At 45.2% G+C, this 19,013-nt stretch overlaps 1 protein-coding gene across 1 annotated transcript in view; it reads right to left on the bottom strand.

The window, feature by feature from the left end:
• LOC146869955 (testis-specific serine/threonine-protein kinase 4-like) overlaps positions 1-12,623 on the bottom strand; it is a 678,484-nt gene extending 665,861 nt beyond the window's left edge. The window contains exon 1 of the mRNA XM_085654840.1: positions 12,381-12,623. Coding sequence (XP_085510966.1) covers positions 12,381-12,623 — 243 coding nt within the window. The remainder of the gene's footprint in view (positions 1-12,380) is intronic.
• Between the last annotated feature and the right edge of the window lie 6,390 nt (positions 12,624-19,013).

Below are 19,013 nucleotides of genomic sequence, written 5' to 3'. Positions count from 1 at the left end.
GGGATAAGAGCTTCAACGATTGTTTCCAACGACGAGCTGATCATGTCCACAATGAGATCAACTGTTGCTAAGAGAAAGATCATTTGTGCTATAGGGTTTGTTGTTGCTATGGTGGCTGTAGCAGTAATAACCTGGTTTGTTGAGAAAGTGGCTCCTGTTCGAGAGCTTTTGATCGCCACTACTCCAGTACCAGTTGAACACCACTACTTTACACTTTCCTACCATGAGCAGAAGCATCGACAATCCTACTTAAATAATACCTTTATCCAGATGTTGCATCATACTCATAATGCCACAAATACTACCAACTGTTGGGTGTGTGGGATGATACCTGCACATCAAAAGAAAGGAGGAACACCTTTTATTCCTCTTCCCTTTTCTCATAATGGTTCTTGTCAAGCTTGGTTTGCGCTTTTGTTTGCATCTGGAAGACGTGCAGTAGGCGGGCTTCTTTTTCGCCTTAATAAAGTATGCTACCAAGATAAAAATGGTTATCCTCAAGCCAAAGGGACCAAATGGGAATGGGAAGAGTATCAACCGGACAATATGTCTTCACAAATATGAGAACTTTTACCAGTAATGAACAATTTGTGATTTCTGTTACTAGAGCTAAAGCAGATCTATGTATAAGCAGTATTGGGAGAATTCCAGTGGGGAAAAGCGAATGTACTGTAATTCTGACTATTGAAGGTGTAAATAACAGTAGTTTTATAGTCTCACATAATACTTACTTTATCTGTGGTAGCCAAGGATATTATCAACTACCTGCTGGGTGGTTAGTTGTGTGCTATGTGTCCTTTCTATTGCCCCCTGTGTTTCTGGCACCTGCATCATACCACTGGGACCTTAAATTATTTGATGATATCTCTAGAAATAGATACAAAAGGACAATAAGTGCTGACGAAGTAGACCAAACTGACACTACTCTGCAACAATATGTCGATTTTAATTTAGGTTTGTTCTTCTTTGTGGGTGCTGCATTAAACAGTAGGAAAATAAGACGATTGACTAGAGTTGTAGAAGCTGTTACCAATCAGACAGCTATGGCACTTGGGAACATTACGGAGGAGCTGCAAATTGCAAGCATTGTAGCTCTCCAGAACCGAATGGTTCTAGATGTGGTTCTGGCTGATCGAGGTGGTGCATGCCGCATCATCGGTAGCAGCTGTTGCGTATTTATACCGGATCACTCACCTTCAGTATATGACGCAATATCAAAACTACATAAGATTGCTGCAGAAATTCATCCAGAGACTGCTACTTGGACTTTTGCTGGATGGTTTTGGACTCTTGTTTCTGCTTGGGGCTGGAAGCTACTGACTATCCTGTGTGTAATGATTACAATACTTTTTACATGCTGTGTATGTATTCAATGTGGTCCAATACTTTGCTTCATTTGCATCTCTGCTTGTATACATGCCAAAAGGAATGTTGCAGAAACAAAGGCCCAACAAATGTTGAATAAAGAGGTGGCCGAAATAATGCTAATAGATGTACGGGATGCACATTTAGATTACCCCAGAGGAACGAATGTCTTCAGCTAATGCTAAAAGGGTCGTCTGTTGTAAATTGGCAGCGATTGGGTTAGCATTAGCGGAAGCCATCTTGTATTTAGAGGCTATCTTGTCCATTTTGTGGAATCCATTTTGTATTTCTGGCAGCCATTTTGTTTGCCATGTGCTGCCACGTTTCACCATGTGCTCTGTCCTCCCTCAGTGTTGACTGCTCTTGTAATCTGCCTAGAAACTAACTATATTTAGCATCTTCCACCTTTGCACATGCCCAGTTGAGTTTGCAGCTGTCCTTGCAGCTGTTAGTAGTATGTAACTGTCAGGATGTGTTTACTAGCATTGGCAAACTGTTAACTCCTCCTACTTGTCGACTGTGCATTTCTATATGACCTTATATGTACCTAAAACCTTCTTCTGTACTTGTACCGCCTTCTTTTGAGCCCCTGTGTGGTTATAAAAGGACCATGCTCCTTCTGATTCAGTGTGCTACTTTATACATTACCGAAGGGTGCTGTGTGAATGTAGTTCCACATCATGAGGTTTATTAAACTTTGTATTTTCTATTCCAGTTTCTGTGCCAACTTCTTCCTATTGGTCTGAGGACTCTGTGCAGAGAAGGGCGAACCCCTTGCCCTGGTAGGCCTTGCTGAGGCTTACTACCACACGCTGATATACAAAGACTGATTTTTTTGGCATGATTCCTTTCCAATCAGTCATAATGGGCCGTGGACATAAAGATATCAATCCGTTTCTGTTTCGAGATCTTCCTACAAGCAGTTGGGTCCTTAAATAATTCTACTAGCCCAAGAGCGGTCAAAGTTAACTCGACATACCTCAGCCATCTAATCTTATTGGTTTAGTCGCAAAAGGGAAGATGACAATGCAGGTACTGGTGAGTGATTGCCACCATTACACTTAGAAAGGCTACTCTGTGTTCCCCTTGAGATTTGAACCTCTCCTGCTGTTAGGTGAGAGGCTTGCCCCCTTTCAAGATTTTTGCCTCCCAAAGAGATTTCATAATTGATCATGTTCCTAGAGCACGACACCTGTAACTGCTTCCTCAAATTATTGATTTGTCATATCCCCTGACAGAGATACATCTTTCAATGCTAATGCATGTTCTGCCAGCTAGGTGCCATTTCACGGCAAGAGCTATTTTGTTGATGTTGATGAATAATAGAGGCCTTTGAATAAGTCTATTTGTGGACAGTTGTAGTCCTGAAAAATGTTAGCCAAGAACACATCTTTCAGAACCTTCTCATGGTTTTCTTTGAAGCTTTTTCTAAGTGGATTAAGCTCTACATTGTTTTTATCCAGACGGAGAACATCTGATTTCCAATTCCCAAGTTAGTACATTATTGTTATATTGTACATCAAAACAAGGATATAATTAGCCATGAAGGATAGGATGAAGGATGTAAGAGCTAAAGGGATTGTCCTTCGGTTGAGAAGACTATTGTGATAGGACGCCTCTTTCCTTGAAAATGTACGTTATCTCCGGAACAGTCCCTTATAATCGCCTTAGCCCAAGAGTGAAACTTCTATCACTATTGCTTAGGAGGGAAGTTACTGAGAGGATGAAACTCCTTTCAGTGTATCTTTCTGGTGACAGTAACATGGCACAGGCTGAAGGGCTGTTAGTGATCTTTGGTCCCTGAGGGTGGATGTAGAGGTATTCATGTACGTATTTGGGATTATAAAAAAATGTAAGACACCGAAGAGCCCAGTAAAGAGGTAATCTGGTGTGTATTTGGGTGAAGTGTCAGCTGAAGAACATCAGATTACTTTTAAGTAGGCGTCTGTTTAGGGACAAGAGGTAAGTCTGTCCTCCCGTGATCCAACTTTTTTTCCTATGTAGTATATGTAACTGTGCAGAGCCCTAGATTTTGAAATATTTTGGACATTTTTGAAAAGTCAATTGTGCATTCTGGAAAGAAGCTGTATTCATTAACAATTCATCCAAGCAAGAGTACATGAATATTCGAGATGAGTCTGTACCGCCATCATGCAGTCTGAGAAGGCACTTGGAGCAGATTTTATGGTGAACGGCAATACCTTTTATTAGTACTCGTCTTTACCATAAAACTCCGGAACTGCTGTTATTTTGCAGCTATAAAGAGATGAAAGCCCCTATTTGAGATGTCTATTTTATACATTCAATTCTTAAGTGAAGCTAGGGAACAGTCTGGTGCTTCTCTTTTATCACCCATTTGTTTGCTGTTTTAGTTCCAAAATCAAAATTTTTTTTTGTCTGCTTTCTTTTTCAGTGGTAAGTTTTTTTGTTTAAATTATGTTTATTGAGCATTTTCAATTTTTACAATATGTTTATCACATCTACAACCGGTTCAACACCAGTTCCTGTTTGGAATAGATACAGACAGTGAGGTACAATGCTTCCAGTATATCACCAGCTGATATAATCATAAGGATGAAAGTCCATGCGGCAAACAAAGGATAACAAGATACAGGCGGGCCTGAAAGTGTTCATGCCGGTTCAGCAATCTATAAACAATATGGAGATTCAATTTAAAACAAACCTTTGTAAAGAACAACAAACCTAGAACATTTGAACAGGCCTGCACCTTCCTGCTTTGTGAACATACATCCATCTGCAATGCAACATCATCTTAGTACAATGAATGTAGTGGCGAAGAAAGCAGTCAGTGTAATGTAGTCAGTACGTTTTGCAAAGTGGGTATCTGGAGAGCCCTCAGCCCCAGTAGGAGTTAGCGCCCCTCGGGGGTGGGTGTGGGGGGGGGGGTACACAGTTGTGTGCAGCAGGGGAGCTTCGAGTGCTACCAAGATAGCCTTCCAGCTAGATACTAGAGGGTACTTGCGCAAACCCCTTGTATCCTCTCTGTGTAGGTCAAGGCTTTCAGCCTGGGCCCACGTTTTCTTGGATTGTTCCCTTGCAGTGATCATAGGTGAGGTAGGCGATTTCCACTTCCGAGTGATTAGGCGTTTGGCTAGCAGGAGCCCTAAGTCAATGAAATGGGGGGTGGGTGGCCCTGTACTTTCTGTCCCTGCGGCGTAAGCCCAACATTCACACCTCCCATGTGTACAGTGAGGAGTGTACTGTGCAGTTCGTTAGGTATGTAGTGAGGTCTTGCCAATACTGGGGAAGGGACTGACCGCGCCAGAGCATGTGTAAGAAATTTGCATCAGGCAAACAATAGCGGGGACTGGCAGCTTATGTGCAATGGAAATAATGCTTTATCTTGTTAGGGGTGAGGTAAGCCCTATGGAGTACATAATATTGAATAAGACAAAAGTGGGCATTGATTAAGGGCAGGGCACTCCAGTATGGCACTCCATTCCTTAGCTGTGCAGGGGCAGCCCAGTTCTGTTTCCTAATATCAGCGCAAAAGGGTAAGTGGCATCACCTCGTGCGGACGCAGAGAATCAGCGAGTCATTGCGTCAAGTGCTGCCCCATCCCCATAACATGGAGGTATTGGATTGTGAGCTGCAATGGGCGTTCTTGCTGTTGTTACCCCCACATCCCCCACCCCCCATGTCCACCCAGCGCCCCAAGGAGAGAGTTTTATAGTAAGACGTGGCGAGGAGGAAGACTGCCTCCTCAATTAGAGACTCAAGGGGGGGTGAGGAAGCCATAGCGATATAAATCTCCCAGTATATGTAGCCCTATATCGTGCCAGGGGGTCATTTCATCCAAGAAGGTGATCCACCCTCCCTTTGATGTGTCTAGGAGCGGTAGCGCCGGGGGTGGGTGGTGGGGAGCGGGGTATGACTGAGTTGCGCTAGTAAGAAAAAGGCTCCGTCTATAGCAGCGATATGCCACTCGTAAAAGAGTGGAGCTAGGCGTTGCTACCCCAGAGCAAGGTGAAACAAGTGTACTATGCGAGGCAACGTGTCATGCCATAAAATTCCAAGCCAGGGAGGTAGTGGCTGTTCAGCAGTCTGGAGGGCCACCAGCCACCAGCCCACCCACTGAAGCTGGGAGGCCAGGTAGTACTGCTCTAAGTTTGGGACCACAAGTCCTCCCCCGTCCATAGGCAGGTTAAGCTTATGTAGGACCACCCTACAGTGTGTGCTGTGCCAGAGAAACTCCCTTTTTAGCTTCTCAAGTGACCAAAAAAAGGGCTTTGAAACATAAAGGGGGAGGTTGGCAAAGTAGTTTAGTAGGTGGGGCAGCATCACCCCTTTTGAAAAGTGCTATGTGTCCCACCACAGAGAGTGGCAGTGACCTCCAGAACCCCATCTTCACCCACAGCAAGGACACCGCCCGAGTGCGATTGCCGTCAAACAGGTCAGCAGGTTTGTGATAAACGTGAATGCCCAGATAGCAGAACACAATGGGTTGCCACATCAGACGAGTACCATTGAGGCAGAAGGAAAGGTCAGGTGTCATGCCATCGAGTGGAAAAAGGCATGATTTGGCCCAATTAACCGAAAGTTCTGCAAACTTGTCAAATGTTAGTTTTATGTTGGCCAGGATTGCATGTATATCCCTAAGGTACAGGAGTAGGTCATCTGCGTACAGAGAGACAGAGTGCAGACCCTCGCCCAGTGGAATATCTCAGTTTCACCGTACGCTTGAAGGATCAAGTGCCAGCAGCTTTATGCTTTATGGCTAGAGAAAAAAGCACAGGGGACAGTGGGCACTGCTGACGAGTGTACCTGCGTATCAGATTGGGGTCAGAAATAAGAGGACACGTTTTCTCTGTAGCTAGTGTTTGGGTATAAAGAAGTTTAACCAACCAAATGAAACAAGTCCCTAGACCATAGCACCTCGATCAGGAAGACCCACTCTAAAGAATCAAGAGCCCTCTAAAGATCCAGCACCAGAAGCCTGCCTGTGGCCTGGGGGGGGAGAGAGAGCATGCTTCAGGATCCGGAAAATGCTTCGCAGATTAAAAGAGGTACTGCAGGCCTGGACAAACCCATTTTGGTCCGGATGTACCAATGCTGGGACCAAGAGTGCCAGTAAGGATCTTAGATAATATTTTGTAGTTTGTGTTAAGGAGTGCCAATGGCCTCTATAACCCCAGTGCAGTGGGATCCCTATCGTGTTTAGGGAGGGAGATGAGCAGCACCTCACGGAGCTTGGCTAGAAGGCAGGCGGACTGCAGAGCCTCATCATATAATATCTTCAGACAAGGGGGTGAAAGTGGGGTATATGCTATATAAAATTCGGTCAGGAGACTGTCTGGCCCTAGCGCATGGATGGCTTGTTGAATCCAGAAGGGCATAATGTGGCTGTCCAGTTCCACTCTCTGCTGCACGGACACCTGAGACAAGGGCACATTGGCTAGGATGGAGTCGACCCCATCCGTGGATGCTGACGCTACTGCGAGGGGTGACAAGAGTTCACTGCTCTTTGAAGAATTGTTTTGAATGGACAGTTAGATTACACAGAAGTATCCTGAAGTGGTATTGACAATGAAAACAAACTTTAACTTTTCTCTTGAACATTTGTTGAACTATTTAGACTAGGGTTATGCACTAGTTTACCCTGAGAAGTAACAAGAAGTGCTCTTGAGGTTGATTATCTCCTATGTATTTATGAATAATTATGCATAAGTATTAAAACTTCAATAAGCTCATATGTTTGCCAACTTTAGGGAACAACAGGTTATTAACGGTACTGGCAATTTTTCAGTTCTACACCAGTTATCCTTCACCAAAGAATGTGTAGTGATGGAGCTTGAGGTAGTTATCGTAACTCACGGAGAATTGCTAATGCACATTTATCTTTGAGATACTCATTTTGGTGAGGTTTAGTTTTCAGTAATTATCCATTACATTCATTGAAGATGAGAGAGTTGGTTACACAGAGATATTGCTAAGAAATATCCATTTATAATCGCAGTTACGCTCAAGATATCCTATTGCTTTGTAGGGCTTTATGACATTCCCTTTCACTGACCAGCTAACAGTTGAGACAGTATCTTTCTCTCTATTCACTTTCTCTTGTCTCCACCTCTACCACTGGCTTTCGTATTTTTATAGCAGCATGCATATTCGTAGATGTAGACAGTCAGTATTTCTCACATTTTCCTCTTTTGGTGGTGGTGTTCCCTTGATTTTAAATAAAAGACATTTCTCTTGGTTGAGTCTCTTCGTTGCAGAAGTAGTGTAGCCTCATTGTTTTGATTTGAGTGCCAGTGAAGTGAGGGTGCTTTTAGCTAATGTCTTCTTGAGTAACGGTATCCAGAGGACTTTGAAGATGGTTATAAATGTATTGACGTTGACTGTCGCGTTTAGGACTGTATGTGTCAAGGAAGGTCTTGATGTTGTATTTGTCGTCATCATTGAATGGTAACAAGTTAGAGCATGGCTCACAATCATCATATCACTGTTGAACCTGATTCCCAGGCATTCCCTGGCTTTTTTCATGACAGAAATTACACTTCTTAATAATATGGGTTTCCATCAGATCCACCTCACAAGTGTGTGAGGGTGCATAGCCAAATTCTTCAGCCACTAGACAGCACTTCACAAATTGAAACATGGCTGTCTGAACAGCAGAAAAAAATCAATGAAAAAAAGGCATTGTTAGTTTGGCATTTTCATTTTTTCCACAAAAAAATCACAGATGCAAGTGGAAATAGAGTATGTACACAGGCAATTACAGACCTTTTTCTCTAATCCCTTGATTAGTGAAAATGCTAGAGGACATTGGTCAACCTCTAGATTACCAGACCTATTGAAAACAACAATATTATTCACCCATAGCAATCTTGCTTTCATGCAGGTGTTAGTACAGAATCAACCCTTTTAGAGGTAAACTATTTCTTGAGAGCTAACCTTGAACTTAGCAAAAAAATCTTTAGCTATCCTCCTTGACTCTTCTGCCGCCTTTGCCACAGTATCCCATGACATCCTACTGAAGCGATTGGAAAAGGAGGTTATAGATGACATAGCATGGAATTTGTTAAGATCTTATCTTTCCAACAAGCTGTCTATCTACATCCCTATACCTCTTGCTACAGAGAGTTGAGTTGTGGGATTCCTCGGGGGTCACAACTTAGCCCCACATGGTTTCATATTTACATGGCTACCCTGGCCCCTATTCAATCCTGTGGCTTCTGTATTGTGTCATATGCGATGACACACAGCTAATGTTTTTCAGGGCTGCCTTTTGGCGGTTGCAAATTGGATGCATAGCAGCTGTCTACAGGTTATCTCTGATAAATCCGAAAAAATAGTCTTTGGTACCCCCTCTCCTTTGAATATGAAGAGAATATGGCTTCCAGAGTTGTGTGAATACCCTTCCAACATCAGTTGCAAAACATCTTGGGGTGAAAATAGATATGCCAGTATCATTTGAACCTCTTGCACAGTACATTGCATTGTTTTTTGTTTTTCTCTTAAATCATTGTAATAGACCTTAAAAAATCTCCCAGAGGTCACTCGGAAAGACATTATTCATGTGCTTCTTACATCAAGATTGGAATATGCTAATGTTCTCTTTCTGGGGGCTCCTTTCAAGTTGACTAATAGGTTGCAACGTGTGAAGAATGCTGTAGTTTGACCTGTTCTGGAAATTTCTAAATGTCAAATCTATTCGGCAAGGTCTGACATTACAGCATTGGCAGCTGATCAAGCAGAGGATAAAGTTTAAATTGCTCATAATCACCCATAGGGATGTACATGAAACGGGTCCTCATTAAATCCAGGACAAAATCCCAAAATATAGACCTCCCTAGGGCCCTCTGCTCTGCTAGTCAAAATCTTTTATGCATTCCTAGGGTGCATAAAGCGAAAGCAGGAGAATACCTTTCTCCTTTTTGGTCTCTAGCCTATGGAATTCCCTTCTGAAACATCTTCGGGAAACATCTGCTGTTTTTAAGGCCTGCCTGAAGACTTTTCTGTTTAGAGAAGTGTAATCGGACCTTGCTTACCTATCTTAGCAGAGCGTAGGGACAATTCTGCAGCTGTTTACACTTTTACAAAATTACTCATCAGGAACAATAAAAAAAAGAGTCAAGAACATAGCACAGAAAGCCAACTCATAGGAGTCGGAAAAATGAACTGGGATTCCAACTGCCAGTGGGGCAATGGAGCTGCTGGGTCTCTCACATAAGCAGTATTCCATTTCAGAGATGATTGGAAGATAAACAATCCTCATGACAAAAGGCAGTACGCCTAACAATGGACTGGTTTACCTAATCTATGAGCAGATTATACCATACAAAACCAATGTATCCCAGAGATCAGATTTAATGGAACCATTGCCTTGTGATCTCCCAATGACGATAGAGGCAATAGTTGTACTTAAACACACCAGCGATCACAAATCTCCTTCAATTGGGTGCCTCGAATGTGGCTGTGCTTTACTTGCCTCATGTATTGTATCTCCAGTTACATTGTGGTAAACAGGACCGTATACAGCCCAAACTGAAAGTTTCACACTACTTAAGGCCTGATTAACAAAGCGCCATGTGAAGCAGTTATTGAAAACTTTCTATTATGGAAGCTCTAAGAAAGTTTCCAGCCCTAAGTACCTCCTCTCACATAAACATTTGGTTAAACACAGCCTGATAGTCCCCCCAGGAAAGCCACATTGAGTCTTCAGTGGACAACTCCGATCACACAAGGTCCAGGTAAATGGTACTGTTTCCTGTCCTTACTAAAAATCTTGCATTTCATAATGCTTTGCTACTTCTAGTCCTTACTAGAAATCTCTCATCGTATTAGGGCTGGTAAACACCGAGCCATTTCTAGTCCCCACTAATAACAGCCCTTTCTGGTAACACATGACATCTACCAATAATGTGCCATGCCCAGTCATTCATGGAAATATGCCAATGAAGCCCTGTAACCCCCTGCGAACTAGGGCAGATTCTGTATATTGAAGAAAGTGCACTGCATAGGGATAAACACGATGTATAATTTGGAAGAGAGGTAACTGAATCCATGGTCAAACCTCCAGTTTAAGTTATCTTCAAGAAACGTTTATGTTTATTCATGGTATCACTTTATTTACAGCACTAAACCAATGATATAACAAAATATTGATTTATTTTATATGTTTACTGAACATTCATATTTGCAAGGGATTACACAAATAAAGGAACTTTTAGTAAAGAGCCTTAAACAGCAGTAGATTTGCACAATTTTGATAGTAAAATGTGCAAGTTTTTTTTATAAGTGCAAAGTGCAAAGTTTATCATCTGAGTGTGTATATTTCATTGAAACCTGTCAGGCGTTCAGCCACGAGTGTACATCAACTGGTTAAATAAATGCAGAAATATACACATTTTAGCCTAATTTTTTTTACAAAACCTAAAATAAATATGGATAAATACAGATAAAATTAACAAAAAATAAATATGGATAAATATAGACGGAAATGACAAAAATATAAATACCATAAAACCAGGAGCCCTAATTACATCCCACATCCCAGCATCTACTTAAAATGGTAGTCCAGTCCTTAGTCCTCTCTAGGCTACACTGCAGGAACCTTGTATTATTCCGAATTCCAAAGGTTGCACCTCTAAAAGTGGTCTTACACATTGCAGCCAAGCTGGCACCAGAGACAAAATGCTCAAAACATCTTGTACCTTTTCTTATCACACTTTAGTGGCTGCCTAGCAAATTAAAGCATATTTTCAAGATAAACCCTATGATTCACAAAGCTGTTCACTCTGGAACTCCAAAATACCTAATACAAGAACTGACAGTCTATGGAAGTTTTAGCACTTTTCGAGTTCTGTACTCCTCAGAATAATGATCTAAAAAAAAAAAAAGAATATTTCACAAGGTGTCACAGGGAGTGCATCCCATATCTCAAAACCATTTCAATTCAGCTCTAAACCCTCATAAGAAAGAGCTGAAAAATGCCTCATATTCTAGCATCACCAGAAACTATAAGTAGGCCGTTCTTGTGCTTTTCCACTGTTCAACAATATAATATATTAATTGTGAGAGGTATATTTGATTGTACCTACAAAATACAAAATTGTGGTCATTATATATATATATATATGTTTTATAATATGATACCAGTGCCTTTTTTGCACGGATTTCTGACATTCTTGTGATAAGATCCACATTATATGCGATTTCCAGCAAATAAATGGATAAAAGAAGAACCCTTGCTGGCCATGGCAATCCCACAGTTTGCTACAAGTAGAACTATTACTGATATACCATGTGTTTTCTAGGTAAAAAATGGAATTGGTCAGTTATCATTTAAACCCGGCAATGAAAGATTTCCACTTACAATTTTGTTCGGTGCAATACAACAAAACGCTGTGAGAGGGGAGACTTCTAGTAACAACTGGTAGTAGCACCAGCACAGACTTGGAATGGATCTGTGTTTTATAGACCTTGCATGTTCACACATTTCCCATTATCAGTGTAAGGCCCCTTTTTTATCCCTGCGTCACTTAGAATCACTGCCATTGGAAATAAATAAGCTGTATTGCCCAGACCTTGAATGCAAAAAATATTTCCATAAAGACTTCATATTGTCCTGTGTAGGCCAGAATAAATGTGTTTTGAAATGTTCTTTGTGTAATGGAAATGGAGCCCTTCTACCATGACTGGTTGTGATGAGAAAATGTCTGTAAGACTGCAAGTAGGCATGAGTCTTCAAGACGTCATGTGGTACATGATATACAGTTTGACATGACTTCATGTTCCCTAGACCTTTTGCAAAAAGTGATTTCTTGAAGCATTAGAATTTACAGACTGTGAACCAGACTTTGTACCATGGGGAAGTTCCAGTAAGATTTGGAAATAGCGCCTTGTTGACCATGCTTGTGCATAGAGAGAGCGCTAGAGAGAATTGAAAATGGAACTCTATTACCCATAGTTTAATAGGTAGGATTGAAAGCATTCATATATCATTCTGACATTTTGGACTGGATTAGTAATAATACATTTTGGCACATTACCTGGACTTCTCGTGGGAGAAACCTGCTGAGGTATTCACCAACTGCTTTCCTTTTAGAAATGATCTTCACAGCCACCGGTATCTTCTGTTTCTCTAGCAGTGCTTCATAGACGATACCATACGAGCCAGTTCCAATGGTCTTGCCTAGTTTATAGCCATACTCTTCCATAATAGTGTGCTGCTGAGGAGCAGCCCCCTCTGGGCAGGGCACCTCCTGCTGGCTCCCATCCCCTGCAGTCGCCATTCTCTTATAGCGTACGTGTGTTGGTGGGGGGGGATAGAGCCTTCTGATGCCCCTTCCCCCCCTCTCCCCTGGCTGGTGCCAACGACCAGCCAACTGAGCAAGATTATGTTGGGGGGAAGGGGCTTAGTCAGTCTGTGAGAAGGCCAAGGGGGCGAAGCATCGTACCCCCCTCCCTCATCGCAGTCCAAGATGCCTTCAACTGGTCATAGGCCCCACCACCAGTGTCTGCTTGGAATGCTAGCCAAGGGTTCTGGGCTGGATGGCTCAACAATAGTGTCCACGGCAACAGCAGCAGACTCTATGGCCTCCTCTTTCCTGGCACGCCTCTATCACCTGGTCTTCCAAGCTCTCTTGCTTCAACTGCCTCTTGTCTTTGCTTCACTTTTGATCCTCAATCCGCAGACCTTTGCACCTCTAGATATACCTATATACATATATATATATATATATATATATATATATATATATATATATATATATATATATATATATATATATATAGTTGGAAACGGCCCTTTTTTGCAGGGTTATCCCCAAACTTTTTGCTTCTTCCTCCTTTATTTTTTCTGACCCGTGGTTGTTGGCAATAGGACTCTGGGCACTTTACCACTGCTGATCAGTGCTAAAGTGCATATGCTCTCTGTATAAATTGTTATATTGATTGGTTATCCATGATTGGTATATTTGTTTCACCTGTTAGCCCCTAGTAAAGTGCACTGAGTGTGCCAGGGCTGGTGATTCAAATGCTACTAGTGGGCTGCAGCACTGATTGTGCCACCCACAGGAGTAGCGCTAAAATGATGTCTTAGGCCTGCTTGCAGTGCCTATGTGCAGTCCACGACTGCCATGTCGACCTGGCCAGTGCACACACTGACCAGGCCTTATCCTTCCCTTTCTGTACATGTCAGGTATCCCTATGGTGGCCCTAGGTACCCCCCTGGGCTGGGGGCAGTGTATCTGAAAGGTAGGGCATGTACTGAGGTGTGTAACATGCCCTGGTAGTGAATTACGGCCATTTTCGTTTTTCACTGCTGAGAGGCTATCTTGCCCATAGGATAGAATGGGGGAGGCTGTTTACATGCCTATCTTCCCATAAGGGCAAGATAGAAAATCCAAGTTTGGTATCTTTGTGTTCAGAATTTAATTATACATCTTTTTAGCAAGATGGTTTTTAAATTCACTGTGTGAGAATAGCACTTTTTAGAAAGTAGCTATTCTCCTGTTTAACCTTCCTGTGTGCCTGTGTGCTGGTTGGCTGACTGGTGTCATGTGATGGGCTAGGTGGCTCCAGGAGCCTGGATGAGTCAGCAGCAGGGTGAATAGGGAGATCTGCTTTAGATGGGTGGGAGGAGTAGTCCCTGGGTTTGAATAGGGCTGTCCCTGCCAGCACAATGCTGGCTCCACCCCCTGCTGGCCAGGCTGAGGACTCTGCCTCTGCTGGCACAAAGAAGGCTCCACCTCCTGCTGAGCGTCTAACGACCCTGCCCCTCACTCTGAAAGGAACCAGGTGCTCCAGAGCAGAGCACACCCAGGAACCGGTTTGAGCAGGGGAATCCCCCCACTGAAACACAGAGAGTCAAAGACTTGGAGGGGTATAAGAAGAGGACCCCAGACACCTAAACTTTAGATCACATTGGAACTAAGAAGAAACCTCTGTCAAGGAGAAAGCTGAAAAGGACTGAAGAGGAGAAGACTGCCTGCTTGCTGTTTTGCTTTGCTGCCAAGGAGAGGGGAAGGACTTTGCTGTGTCCCCTTCTTTTGATTCTGATCTCCAAGGGCCTGAGAAGAGCTGGCTCCTTGTTAAGAAGTCCCAGGAACAAAAGGACTTCACCACCAGCTCCCCTGGAACTCTGTTGAAGGAGTTCTGACCTGCCTTGGAGTGCTTGCCCAGTCTTGGGGCCTCAGGAGGTCGTTTTTGCTGTGTTTGGGAGCTGGGAAGCAGAAGCGTGAAAAAGAGTAACTGGTACCCAACACATCATCCGATTGCATGTCGCAAGAACGAGAGTGCGAGGAGAATTTCATCGCGGCGTCATCGCAGCACCCGGAGTCCCCGCATCGCCGAGTGCGTCGAGCATCGTCCCGGTGCGAGAAGATTCCTGACGCTGCGAGGGTCGTCGCAGAACCAGTTTGCGAGCCGCACCACTGCCGGTGCGTGAAAGTATCCAGTCGCTGCGTGTGTCGACGCAGAGTCCCGTCCCGTGACGCATCGAGGGTTGCGGCGCCCGAAGTCAACGCCGCGCCACGCATCGCGCCGCACCGAAGATCGTCGCATCGTACCTGTGCGTGAAGCTTCCCCCTAAGAAACCTACGCAACGAAAGCCAAAGTCATCGCATCCGCCCCCTACAGATCGGAGCCGGCGCATCCACCTCTGCTGCGTTAAGCAGGGCTGCTGCAAAGCCTCCCCAGGATCTCAGGAGTATCGCATCGCCTTTGCCATCTTCCTTGTGATAGCTTTTGGGAACCTTATCGCAACTACAGATACTGTTGGGCACGAGAGTGTCGCATTTTGTGCATTGAGAGTCGCATTGTGCAGGACACTGACTTTTACATCCTGGAGTACTTTCTGCAAACTCTTGAACTATCTTTGAAGTAACCTTTTTAATTGTATGTTGGTTTTTCTGTAGTATTTGGTCTTGTGAAGTTTTTAGTAAAGATACCTTATTTTTCTAAAACTGGTGTGGAGTAAATCTGTGGTGTTTTCACTGTGTTACTGTGAGTGTTGGTACAAATACTTTACACATTGCCTTTGATAGCTTAGACTGCTCAGGCCAAGCTACCTAGAGGGTGAGCAGGGGTTATCTTAACAGTGTATCCCCCTTTCCCTGACTAGAAGCAAGGGTCCCTACTTGGACAGTGGTACCTACCCTGCCAACTAGAGACCCCCAGATCTAACATTGGTGGTCAGCGGTGGGATTGAACTTGTATTTGTACTTGACCCACAGTAATTGGTGTACATCACTAGGAGTGCAGACCAATAGACAACCACATCCTGTATTTTTGATTCTATTTTTGAGTAACTCTTCAAGAGCATCATGTCTCAGGTGGCAACAAGTGAGAGGGCAGAATTGGAGTTTTCCATTGCGGATTTGTATTCATACAGAGTTGAGGAGCTCAAGCAATTCTGCAAAGACCTTGGTTGCCCTGTGAAAAGCGGATCTAGAAAGCATGTGCTACAAAGAGTCTTGAAGGCCTGGTGGGAGGCCCAAGAGGAAGATGATGCAAATGAAGAGAATGGTTTTGTTCCCCAAGATCTGCCCGTGGTCGGACCAGTCTCAAGGGCTGGCAGCTCCCATTCCAGTAGGGGGCTCACTCCAGAGGAGTTGGAGGAGAATCAAAGGGTGAGAAACCATGAATTAGAAATAATGAAAATGAAAATGAAGCAATTGGAAGTAGAAAAGGCGTTGGAGGAAAGAAAATTGCTTTTGGCTCATGAGTTGAGGATGAGGGAGCTTGATTTGGAGCTCGAGAGGCTTGAGGCCATGAGTGTCTCAGCTGAAGAAGAAAAATGGGTAGCTCAAGAAGTGAGCTTTGCTGAGTTGGAGGTGGAGTCTAGCTCAGATGGTGGCAGCAAGATTGTAGTTTCTAGTGCTGAGAGAAAGGTACAAACACCCAGAGATGTGGCACCTGACTTGAAGGAGGGGGTTGACATACACCAGGGGGTTCAGGTTTATGATGTAGTTCCAGTGGGGTGCAGTGTCCCTGAAGTAGATTGGGGAACTGACACAGGGGACCATATTCCTAGTGGTGGGAGGGACACTCTACTGACCCTAGATGAGAGGTACAGGGAGATGGGATCCCCCATGGTAGAAACCTTGGTGTGTGAGTGTGAAGACCGCCCAGAAGAGTGTGAGTTGTGTGACAGAGACAGTCAGGTACTGTCTTGCCAATCTCAGGAGAGTGGTGTGGAGTACTTGTGTGAGGCACTGGAGGGTGAGGCAAAGGGTAGCTTGGTTAACAACTGTGGGGGGCTGTGTGATTCATTTGTTGGAGAGCATATTTTAAGTCCCTGTTTTCCAGAGCTATGCCAACACTCGGTGGAGTGTGAGTTCTCTGGTTCCAGAGAGCTTGCGTTGGAGGCAGACCTTTGGTTGGATGCCAAAAGGTCTGGAGAGGCATTGGGGAGTGATCCCAAAAGGAGTGGACCAGATATCTTCCAGACCTGTGAGGTGGAAGAGGTTCAGTGTAGCCCGGTTAGGTCCCAGTGTAGTGGGAGGGGTGTAGGGGCTCACGTCCTGTCTCAGTGGAGAAGGGGTGAGTGTGGGACTGTGGGTCCCCAGGTGCCCGAAACCCAGTCTCAGGGCCTGGAGGGTTCCTTAAGGGAACACCAGGTTGGGGGCCTAGACATTGCTAGTAGGCCATTTGAGGAGGATCTCCTAGTGTCAGGAGAACCTGGAGCCTATGTAAACAGAGCTCCAGTGGTTCTGGTGTCTGGCGGTACCGATCCAGTTGGGAGGGTGCAGAAGTCCAGACTGAGGAGTGAGAGGGGGATGTGTTCCCCAGTGGGAGAACCAGTGGGTCAGGGACCAGCCAGAAGGGCTGAGTCCCCTAGGAGTGACCATGGTGACACCACTTCTGTCCTGGGGGATCTTCGCGCACTGTCAGGTGGACAGGGGCCGGGAGATCTGCGCCTGGCAGACTGTCACGAGACACATGAGTCATGTGTCACCCTCGGGGAGATACTGTGTGAGTCCCCAGAAGTCCTGGCATGCCAGGCAGATGTGCAACCACAGGGTTTAGTCCCTGGGTTGGGAGGCCAGGTTCAGGATCTGCCTGACCTGGGGGGAAGGACATCTGTAAGCTGTGTCCTGACCAGTTTGGCTTCCAGGGGTACCATTCCAGTGGGGAGGGTGCAGCACTCTGGAAGGGGGTGCAGAGGGAGAGAGTCCTCGCCTCTGACCCCGGTGCAACCTGAGGGTTTAGACCCTAGGTTGGGAGACCAGTTGCTGGAGAGAGGTCCTGAACTGGAGTGAGGGACATCTGTAAGCAGTGTCTCTACCAGTTTGTCTTTGAGGTGTACCACTCCAAGTGGGAGGGTGCAGAATTCTGGAAGGAGGTGCAGAGGGAGGGAGTCCTCGCCTCTGACCCCGGTTCACCTGGAGGGTGTAGACCCTAGGTTGGAGGGCCAGGTCCGGGGTGTCCCCCCTGACCTGGGATCCCAGTTGCAGGATAGAACCCCTGAACTGGTGGGCGAATGGTGCAGGACACCTGCCACAGGTGCCCTGACTATTCTAGAAGGGGGTACCGCTCCAGGTGGGAGGGTACAGAGCCCCAAGGAAGAGGAGGACTGGGTATGGAAAAGCCTACCCCAGCCTCCTGTCCAGCCACCGGATACAGGCCCGGGGCTGGTGGGTCAGTGCCAGGTTATCAGACCCGACCTGACAGGAAAGGAAGTGGACAAAGGTTGCCAAGCACCTGGGGCTACTGCCCCCCACCTTCTGACGCCACAGGGGTTTGAGGGCCCTGAGAGGAATAAGGCCTGGGTCTCATCCCTGACCACTGTCAGTGGTCACTGTGGCCTGCTGTCTGTCTGTTGGGACACACCTGTGAGCAAGTTAAGGCTAGGTGCTGCACAGGTGGTGTCCACAGGTGAAGAGAAGGGTTCCACATGGGTTGGCTTGGTGGACCCTGAGAGTATGGATGGAGAGATCCAACCGGGTTCAGGAAGGCGTAGAACAGGAATAGTGCCCTGCTGTTTGGGCCAGTTTCCGTGTTCTATCGCCCTAAGCAGGGAATCCCATCGAGGTATCGTTTGGTCTACCCTGGCTTTAGGCTGGAAGGGGGTTGTGTTGGAAAAGGCCCTTTTTTGCAGGGTTATCCCCAAACTTTTTGCTTCTTCCTCCTTTATTTTTTCTGACCCGTGGTTGTTGGCAATAGGACTCTGGGGACTTTACCACTGCTGATTAGTGCTAAAGTGCATATGCTCTCTGTATAAATTGTTATATTGATTGGTTATCCATGATTGGTATATTTGTTTCACCTGTTAGCCCCTAGTAAAGTGCACTGAGTGTGCCAGGGCTGGTGATTCAAATGCTACTAGTGGGCTGCAGCACTGATTGTGCCACCCACAGGAGTAGCGCTAAAATGATGTCTTAGGCCTGCTTGCAGTGCCTATGTGCAGTCCAGGACTGCCAAGTCGACCTGGCCAGTGCACCCACTGACCAGGCCTTATCCTTCCCTTTCTGTACATGTTAGGCATCCCTATGGTGGCTCTAGGTACCCCCCTGGGCTGGGTGCAGTGTATCTGAAAGGTAGGGCATGTACTGAGGTGTGTAACATGCCCTGGTAGTGAATTACAGCCATTTTCGTTTTTCACTGCTGAGAGGCTATCTTGCCCATAGGATAGAATGGGGGAGGCTGTTTACATGCCTATCTTCCCATAAGGGCAAGAT

The sequence above is a fragment of the Triturus cristatus genome, chromosome 1_1, assembly GCF_964204655.1.
Source record: "Triturus cristatus chromosome 1_1, aTriCri1.1, whole genome shotgun sequence".
NCBI classification, from domain to species: Eukaryota; Metazoa; Chordata; class Amphibia; order Caudata; family Salamandridae; genus Triturus; species Triturus cristatus.
Note: the sequence above shows the minus strand (reverse complement) of the source record. Positions and strands in the feature narration are given on the sequence as shown.